Source organism: Vigna angularis, chromosome 7, assembly GCF_016808095.1.
Source record: "Vigna angularis cultivar LongXiaoDou No.4 chromosome 7, ASM1680809v1, whole genome shotgun sequence".
Taxonomy (NCBI): Eukaryota; Viridiplantae; Streptophyta; class Magnoliopsida; order Fabales; family Fabaceae; genus Vigna; species Vigna angularis.
Window position 1 is genome coordinate 31,623,637 of NC_068976.1, and position 10,766 is coordinate 31,634,402.

The following is a 10,766-nucleotide window of genomic DNA, read 5'->3' on the forward strand; positions in this document are numbered from 1 at the left end:
AACCTGGATGCCAAGCAAACTTGATGTGAACTGTGAGAATACGTCGCCACCACCACAACACCACCACGACAACCCAAGGACACCACCACGACAGCAACCAAACGAGAATGAGGAGACTTCTGTGCGAATGGAAGACACAATCTGAAACAATGATAACTCAAATGAGGGAGGATGGGAGGAGGGGAGGCCACACTCAAAGAGACGAGAAAGGGGGTGTAGGGTTTGGGAAAATGAAATGCGCCAAGTCAGAATGGGTTTTTGTAGAATAGTTCAAATTAAAATAAAGCAGTCAAAAATTCTTCTCTTTAGATAAGGGAACAATTGGGAAAATTAAAAAACAGGGACCTGTAGGATGAGATACGTGAGGTGCAGGGAGAAAAACTCTCTTCCATATCATAGATCCATCAACGCAAAATCCAATCCTAGAAATGCATCATTAATAGTACAAAACAACAGCATAAACATCAACCACACTTCCACTATCATACAATCTTTTAGATCTTAGCTTAAAGAAATTGGAACAAACCTAGACGCCTAGGAAAACTTGATGCGAATTGTGAGAAGACACCACGACACACGATACTACCACTACACCACCAAACGAGAATGGGGAGAGTTCTATGAGAATGCAAGGCACACTCTGAAACTGTGAGAACTCAAATGAGGGAGGAGGGGAGGCGACGATGCAACACTTGAAGAGAGGAGAAATGGGGTGTGGGGTTTGGAATTATGTAATCCCGCAAGACAAAATAGGTTTTTGTAGAATGGATTCAATTTAAAATGAAGCAGTCAAAGATTCTTCTCTTCTAACAGGGGCACAATTAGGAAAATTAAAAAATAGGAAGGTGTAGGATGCGATACGTGAGGTGTAGGAAGAAGCACTCTCGTCCCTATCGCAGATCCATCAATGCATAATCTAATCCCAAAAATGCATCATCAACGACACAAACATCAACAATATCAGATCTGAGGTTAAAGAAATTGGAACCAACCTAGACGCCCAAGCACACTTGATGTGAACTGTGAGAAGAAGCCACCACCACCACGACACCACCACGACAACCACGAAACGAGAATGAGGAGAGTTCTCTAAGAATGAAAGACATAATCTAAAACTATGATAACTCAAATGAGATAAGAGGGGAGGAGGGGAGGCAACAATCGAAGAGAAGAGAAAGAAGGTATAGGGTTTGGGAATATGCAGGATGAGAGTGAGGTGTAGTGAAAAGCACTCTCGTCCCTATCACAAATCCATCAATGTAAAATCCAATCCCGAAAATGAATCATCAATAGTTCAAAACAACAACACAAACATCCACGACACTTCAACTATCATACGATGTATTAGATTCGAGCTTAAATAAATTGAAACCAACTCGGATGCCCAAGCAAAGTTGATGTAAAATGTGAGAAGACACCATGACACCACTAAGACACTACCACGAAAGCCACCAAACGAGAATGAGGAGAGTTTTGTGAAAATGAAAGGCACACTCTAAAACTATGAGAACTCAAATGAGAGAGGAGGAGAGGAGGGGATGCAACACTCGAAGAGAGGAGAAAGGGGGTGTCAAGTTTGGAAATATGAAATTCGGCAAGAGAGAATGAGTTTTTGTAGAATGGGTCCAAATTAAAATAAAGGATTCAAAGATTCTTCTCACGGTTCGGAAAATTAAAAAATAGGAAGATTGAGCATGAGATCTGTGAGGTGCAGGGAGAAGCACTCTCGTCGCTATCAAAGATCCATCAATGGACAATCGAATCCCAGAAATGTATAATCAACAACACAAACATCAACCACACTTCAACTATCATCTAATCTATCAGATTTTGAGGTTAAAGAAATAAGAAGAAACCTAGACACCCAAGCAAACTTGATGTCAACTATGAGAAGACACCACTATCACCACGACACCACAACGACAACTACAAAACGAGAATGAGGAGAGTTCAGTGAGAATGAAAGGCACACTCTGAAACTGTGTGAACTCAAATGAGGGAAGAGTAGAGGAGGGGAGCAGGGGATGAAACACTCGTAAAAAGGAGAAAGGGAATGTTGGTTTTGGGGAATATGAAATACAGCAAAAGAGAATGAGCTTTTGTAAAATGGGTCAAATTAAAATAAAGCAGTCAAAGATTCTTCTCTTTTGATAGAGGCACAATTGGGAGAATTAAAATACAAGATGAGATATGTGTGGTGTAGGGCGAAACACTCTCGTCCCTATCACATATCCATCAATGCACAATCTAATCCCATAAGTTCATCATCAATAGTACAAAACAATAGCACAAACATCAACCACATTTCAACTATCATACAATCTATTAGATCCGAGCTCAAAGAAATGGGAACCAACCTAGACGCCCAAGCACACTTGATGTGAACTGTGAGAAGACGCCGCCACCACCACGACACCACTACGACAACCACGAAACGAGAATGAGAAGAGTTCTCTAAGAATGAAAGGCACAATATGAAACTATGATAACTCAAATGAGGGACGAGGGAAGGAGGCGATGCAACAATCGAAGAGAGGAGAAAGAAGGTGTAGGGTTTGGGAATACGAAATGCGCCAAGAGAGAATGGATTTTTGTAGAATGGGTCAAATTAAAATAAAGCAGTCAAAGATTCTTCTCTTCTGACAGGGGCATAGTTGGGAAAATTAAAAAACAAGGAATTGAAGGATGAGGTACGTAAGGTGTAGGGAGAAGCACTCTCATCCCTATCACAAATCCATCAATGTATAATCCAATCCCAGAAATGCATCATCAATAGCACAGAACAACAACACAAACATCAACCACACTTCAACTATCATAAAGTCTATTAGATATGAGCTTAAAGAAATAGGAACCAACTTGGACGCCCAAGCAAACTTGATGTGAACTTTGAGAAGACGCCAACACCACCACGATAGCCACTAAACAAGAATGAGGAGAGTTCTATGAGAATGAAATGCACACTCTAAAACTGTGAGAACTCAAATGATGGAGGGGAGACAACACTCGAAGAGAGGAGAAATGGGGTGTAGGGTTTGGAAATATGAAATGCAGCAAGAGAGAATGGGTGTTTGTAGAATTGTTCAAGTTAAAATAAAGCAGTCAAAGATTCTTCTCTTCTAATAGGGACACAGTTGGGAAAATTAAAAAATAAGGAGGTACAGGATGAGATCCATGAGGTACAGGGACAAGCACTCTCGTCCCTATCACAGATCCATGAATGCACAATCCAATCCGAGAAATGCATCATCAACAACACAAACATCAACCACACTTCAACTATCATAGAATCTATCATATCTAAGCTTAAAGAAATGGGAACCAACCTGGAAGCCCAATCAAACTTGATGTGAATTGTGAGAAGATGCCACCACCACCACGACACCACCACGACAGCCACCACACGAGAATGAGGAGAGTTTGCTGAGAATGAAAGACACACTCTGAAACTGTGAGAACTTAAATGAGAGAGGAGGAAAGGAGGGGAGGCAACACTCAAAGAGAGGAGAAAGGGGATGTAGGGTTTGGGAATATGAAATACGACAAGAGATAATGAGTTTTTGTAGAATAGGTCAAATTAAAATAAAACAGTCAAAGAATCTTCTTTTTTGACAAAGGCACAGTTGAGAAAATTAAGAAACAGAGAAGTTCATGATGAGATACGTGAGGTGAGGTGCAGGGAGAAGCACTCCAATAGGAAATTATGGGTGTGCAACCATTTAAAGTCAAATCCATGATTATTGCCCCACAGGATATCGGTATATCATTAGAGCTGTCAAAATGGGTAACCCAGCTCGACCCAGCCCGACTCACCACGGGTTGGTTACTTAGTGAGCCAACCTAACCCGGATCACTTATTAGCGAGCTGAAAAAATTCAAACCGGACCCGACCCACCACGGGTTGGTAGGTTAAATGGGCTGGCTCATTGACTCATTTAATTATAAGTTTTTTTAAAATAAAAAATTACAATTTTTTTTAATTCAAATCTAAATAAACGTCACACTAAAATGATGTTAAACTCCAAAGACAATTCAAAATAAATAAATAAAAGTATCATACAATCCCAGCGTAATCCAAAAACATGTACAAAGGCAAACAAATAAGTTTTTAATATTGATAATTTTTGTATGACTTGTCCATTTATAATATTCAAATCTTTAATAGATAAACCTATAATATTTTTCTCTCTTGAAACATCTTCTTTATCACCATCTACAATATAATAAAAAATGCTAACTAATAATATTAAAACACAAAATAATAAATAATTAAATTAAATTAGGTGGGTTGGTGAGCCAACCTAGCTCACTACGGGTTCAACCCGGTGAGCTGGATTCTAAATGAGCCTGGTCAAAAACTAAACCGCATAAAAAAATTACATTTTTTTCAAACCCAACCTTGCTCAAATCCGTGGTGAGCCAGGTTGGCTTGCGGATTAGAACCTATTTTGACGGCACTATATATCATATTAGAAATTATTTCTAAATGCGAGTAATATTTTAAAAAATGTTATTATAATACTTGTTTACAGTTATCATTGTTAAATGACAATTTTCATTTTTTTTTTATGTTACATTAAATTTATTATCATAAAGTGATATAATTAAATTACTTAATTGTAAAATTCGAAATACTATTTTCACTTAAAAAACTTCGAAAAATAACATAAAATGAATGAGCCATTTTATGTAAGAATTTGAAATACAAAATGCCCCCAATTTTCAAGAGACCTGTGTTTTCCCAAGGAGTGTATTGCAACTTTGAGTTTGATTTGTGAAATTGTTTCGTAAATTTTATCCGTTTTGTCCTTTTTTTCCGGTTACCCAAGTTGACAAGAAACACAACACTGTTAAATTCCTAAATTAGAGGGCTGTATAAAATTCTCAACCAAAGGAAAAATTTCCTAAAAAGGGAAAAAATAAATAAATGGTTATAGTTTCAACGGCAAACCATTTGTTAGGGAGAGGGTAAAAAATATTTCCCACTGCTGACCGTAATTTATGAGTCCCTTTACCTATTTTCTCTTTATTATTCTTTCTTTAGTTTTTCGATTTTCAGAATGATTTGTATGGACTGAACTCAATAATCACATCAATATTTTCATTTCCCATCATCGATATTCTTCCTCTTTGTTCCGTAGCTTAGAACATAAGTTACACATACATTTATTTTCCTCGTTCATGGCAACAGACAACATTTTTCTTTAAATGTTTCAATCGAAGTTTGCAACAAACATGTCAACCCAGTTTGATTATTACCATGATCATTATAATAAGAACTTGTTTGGATATGGAATTGGCTAAAATGTCCCACATAAGAGTTTTCCATTGTAGGGTTGTGAGAAATGCATGCATGCATGCATAAAAACAGGACCTTGAAAGCATCGTATAGTTACAGAGATTAGAACCTAGTTTGAAGGAAAGAAAAATGGGGTTGAATTCAAGGGATATTCAACTTCGCTTGTCCAGAGTGCTTCATGTTTCAGCTGAGATTGGCTACAGTTTCATGAGAAAGCATCCATTGGTTTCGGGTGCTTTGTTGGTGTTCTTCCTGTTGTATATATTTCTCTCTTACATTTACAACCTGCTGGTTTTCTTGTCCCCATTTTTTGTGTGCATCGCCATTTTTGTTAGAATATTTTGGAGTTCTGAGCAAAACCAACTTGAAGAAGATGTTAAAAAGGCAAAGGAGAAAAGGGTTGAAATAAAATCTCCGCCAAAAGTGATGAAGAATGAGAGACGTGGAATGCTGTATAAGTGTCCATCACATAATGCAACAAGTAGAAGAAGAAATTTCACTGGGAAGAGATTGGAGGTGTATGGTGGTTTGGAAATAAGAGCCAAGGATTTATCATCAGTATTTCGTAATGAATTCACTATCTCTAACAGAGATTTTAGCAGAAAGTTTAAACTTTATGATGAAGACACAGGTTTTGATTTCTCGGAGGCTCCAGAAAAGCAAACACTATTGTCTGAACCTTTTATGCTGGACCCGGTGATTCATGGTGATCATGGCCAACAGAAAAACACAGAAAATAAAGTGGATGTGGAAAAAACTCGATTAGAAGATGGCAACAAAAGTGTAGAACCGAAAGAGGATGATCAGAAGAATGCAATGGATCTTGGGACGTGTGCGTTTGAGAGACACAAAAGGCTAGAGAGTCTAATGGCAAGGAGAAAAGCAAGAAAACAATCCAAGTTGCAGATATCAAATGGTGTGATTGACATGAAATCCATGTCCTCAAATCAAATTGCTCCTTTGTTTATCACAAGACTCAACCATTTCGATTCTCCGAAAGAATTTGAGGGCATACAAATGCCTGGTTCTGCCCCATCTGCTTTGAGAAGCCCATTTGATATTCCATATGATCCTTTGGAGGAGAAACCCAATCTCACAGGGGACGGTTTTGATCAAGAACTGAAGAATTTGTTAACAGAACCAAGACAACAAGAAGACCTTGAAGCCAAAGAGCACACAATGTCAACAGAACCACACCCAATAGACGAAAGGCTTCAAGGTATAATATTTATGATCACTTTCTTTTTTTCTTTCCCCACATTGTCTCAATCATGATGAAACTTATGCACATTCCTACAGGTACTGGAGATAATGATCCACTCGAACAATTATCATCCGAAGAAGCCAGTGAATGTGAGTCCAAAGCTTTTGTTCCTTTAAGTGAAGAAGGAAAGGAAACAGCATGTGAAGAGAATGGAAAATGTGAAACTGAGAAAACTGTTGACAGCAATGGTAAAGAGGTGGAAAATGCTGAAACAACAAACTCCAATTCAGAGCGTGCAAATGAGTCAGACATGATTCCAACAATAGATGATAATAGAGCTCAACTTTTAGAGAAGGTAGAAGAACCAACAGTTGCTAAGCCTGAAGTGGGTGACAACAATTTACCATTAACAAGTGCTAGTGCTACTGAAATAAATGACTCTTTGTATGAATCTCTTCCACCATCTGTTGAAAAGAACAAGCCAACATGTTTCAGTGGTGGCCCAATCCGTCACACCCATTCATGTTCTTTGGCTTCTGACTTACAAGTGGAGGTTTCTGAAATCGGTTCACCTACACTGACGGTTGATGAGAACAACGACACCACCACAACCACTGACGGAGAATCGATTATTTATGATGGGGACATTGACAAGGATGTTACTTCTGGCAGTGAAGACATGTGGGGAGCCTCACTCCATTCAAGAGAAGTTCGTAGAGTAAGTGAGCAAGATATTTCGGAATTAAACAGCTGGAGGGACATTTCTTCACCTCTTTCTTTGCAAAACATAGATGAAGAAAATGCAGCAGATGTAAGCTCCATATCTTCTGACATACCTGATGACACTCCAACTTTTTCAATGACCCATGACCATAATAACATCTTTGGTGTGAAAGACTTTGTCATGGAACCTTCTCATTCTTCAGTTGTGGCAGCACGTTGGAAGCGGTTGATGCGATTGATGGATAATCGTGCTAACCATTCATCACAAGAAAAACCAAGGGTGAGTCAAATTTCCTGTTGTTTTATGTTGTCTGTGTTGTTCATTTATCTTGGTTGTTCCAAACAGTTAACACAAACTATTTACCCATGGAAGATGTTCTTGTTTTTTCGTCATTTTAATGTTTGGTGTTGTTCAACAGGAAGTGTTCAACATCTCAGAGAATTCAAGTAAGGCACAAGTGACGAATGATGGGAATAACTCGACAACCTCTGAGCAAGATAACACGCATAACTCACAAGGTAATGAAGCGTTAAATTCAGACGTTCAACAAGAAATAACTGATGAAGTCTCCATGAACTCTAATTCATCATCTTCATCTTCATCTTCATCTTCAGGGGCAGAACCATAGAGTGGGCAATTTAAAATATCATAGCTTGAAAAAGAACCATTAAATTTTGATACTAATGATGTATGTAAGAAATTTAACATATTTTTTCTAATGCACATATGTAATATATAATTTTATTGATCATGTGATACTAACTAACAAACGCGAGTAGTACATAAGTAAAATAACGATGGTGAATGACAAGATCATAGAAGAAAGTAGAAAAATAATAGCAGCATCATCTCAAAGCAAATAAAAAACACATCCTTTATTTTCAGAAGAGAGACTAAACCGGTAGTATATAACATCACCAATAAAGTACTTATCTTTTAATAATATCAATATCAATTTAGCGAATTTGTAAAGAATTTAAGAAAAGTCTAGAGTGAATAAACTCTAGAAGTTGGTGTCTTTGGTACAACATATTCGTAATATTGTTGTAATTCACATTCTAACAGAAGAGTATAAATGTCTCCCAAAATTATAAAATTACGTGTACCAATAGTTGAATATCAAGAAAAATAACAACTTGTTATTTCGTAATTAAAAATTATATATTAATGAAAATTTATGAATTTAATTCTAATATGACATGAATGAAAACCTATTAACTTATTTTCATAAGATTTTGAATTAAAACTTAATAATTTATTTTTGTAAGATTTTAAAGCAGAGTGTCAATCTCAATCTCTTGTATAATTGAACTCTTATTTTATTGAACTCATTTTATTGGTAAAGTGTATTCAATAAACTCTTTTCCTAATAAACATAATATATATTAAGTTCTTTATTATTTAACTTTTTCTGGTTAGAGAAGATAAAAATCATAACAATTATTTTTTTTATGAAGATTATTAAACTTTCAGTTTTCTAGAACATTTTTTTCAATACTACTTCTTTAAAGCGTTCAAAATTCAAACCGAACATTGTAACCAATGCTAAAGTCCCTTGCAAATGGAATTATTTCTAATGGAATTATTAATCAGAAATCATGGCTAAAGGCTGCTAGAGAAGTTGGTATATATATTTCTCTATGATGTTTTTATTGGGCCACAATTATGGCATTAAGGGTATTGTACCAATGATTATCATCAGTAAAGAAATAAATGAAGGTATATTGTAAAATATATTTTTTTATAGTGATTTTATATAGGTTGAAATTCAGGTATAGAAAGTGGTGTGGTAGTAGTATTGTAAATATGATAACTTTTTCTATATCGGTTGGTCGTAGAATAGGTATAAAAAGTGGTATGATAACAAAATTGTAATAGATTACAAATATTTTGTTAGCATAAAGCTGAAGATAAGAAGTTTTGATGATGTCTCAAAGTCAAATCTCAAGTGTTCTTGTTGCAAGAAGATCTTCATGAAGACTTGTCTTGTATTAAAGCTTTTGTAATTTAGTATATTTATGTATATGATGTGGTTTATCTTTGATTCTATGTATTGTTTATCTTAGGTTACATTAAAATTTGTTTTGAATTAGAAAACCTCATTTTATAGTCAAGATAATCGATTATCAAATTATAATAATTGATTATCAGTTTCAATTATGACTTGCCATAATCGATTATTACAAGCAACAATTATGAGAATTTTTAAGCAAGCTTTTTACCGTTGTGCATTCATTAAATGCATAATCAATTATCATAAATGGATAATTGATTATCACACGTTAATTAGTTCACAATGAATTTTTGGAGGTATCCTTGAGTGAGATCTCTATAAATTAGATTGAGACTCTCATTCTAAAGTACGAAATATGAAATACAAAATAAGTGTATTTCGGAAATTCTTATCTAGAGTGTGCGGTGATAAATGTTCTAGGGTTTGCATAACCTTATGTTGTGGCTTTAAGAACTTGGCGTGTTGGAATAGAGTGAGAACTTTCACTAGGAGTGTGATTGAGTGTTGTTGTTGTTCCTGAGTTGAAAGTATGTCATCCTTTGGGAAGATTCAAAGCAGGTGATCATCCTTCGTGAAACATTTTTAGGAGGTGCTCATCCCTTGTGGGTTTTAGGGGAAGTGAATTTCATCTCTTGGGGTAACAAGAGAGGTGTTGTAACCTTCAATTTGTTTATTTTCTTTGTGATTGTAACAATTTGTTGGTTTATGGTAGTGAAGCATTAATTCTCGATTGAGATTAACAACTGGATGTAGGATCTCTATGATCCGAACCAGGATAAAAATTGCCTTTGCAATTTTCTCTCATCCTTACTCTTTTAATTTGTTTAAATTGTTTTAACGAATTTATATTTACGTGAGAAAATTATTAAAAGAACGATTTGTGATAAGAAACCAATTCACCCCTTTCTTGGTTTTTTGAACGCGTTAACCATTATGATGCACCACTCTGACATATTTCTATATCAATTACACTTTGAACATGTATAAAAAATCGTTGTTCTATACCGATTAAACCTATAACTGATATAAAATGTTTAATAATTTTCCCAACTCTCCTTTCGCACTTCACTTTCTCTCTTCTGATTGTTCCTTCTCGTTTCTTCTCGTTCTCATTTCACTTCATTTGTTTCACTTGCTTTCGTTCTTTGCTTGCCCTGTTCACTCTTTGATTTTGTTCTTTGTCGTCGCTAGTTGCCATTAGTGGTTGAAGTTGTCGTCATGGTGGGTGGGTGAAGTTGTTGTTCGTCATCGCTGATTGCCATTGGTGGTTCAAGTTGTTGTCATGGTGGGTGGGTGAAGTTGTTGTTCACCGTCATTGGTTGCCATTGATGGTTTGAGCTCTTGTTCATCATCACTGGTTGCCACTAGTGTTTGAAGTTTTCATTGTGGTGAGTAGGTTAAGCTGTCGTGGTTATTATCGTCGTGGTTGAGGTTCTTGTATGCGATAGGTGAAGCTTTCATCGTGGTTGTTCCTCTAGTGTGTTGCTAGTGTGGTGGGTTTGTAAGCTACAATGTGTTTGGTCGT

At 36.2% G+C, this 10,766-nt stretch overlaps 1 protein-coding gene across 1 annotated transcript; it reads left to right on the forward strand.

Annotated features, from left to right (window-relative positions):
- Positions 1-5,428: 5,428 nt before the first annotated feature.
- LOC108344599 (uncharacterized) lies at positions 5,429-7,855 on the forward strand. Its single transcript, XM_017583031.1, has 3 exons — positions 5,429-6,518; positions 6,599-7,506; positions 7,646-7,855. Exons 1-3 carry the CDS (start codon positions 5,429-5,431, stop codon positions 7,853-7,855), a joined length of 2,208 nt encoding a protein of 735 aa, XP_017438520.1.
- Positions 7,856-10,766: the final 2,911 nt, after the last annotated feature.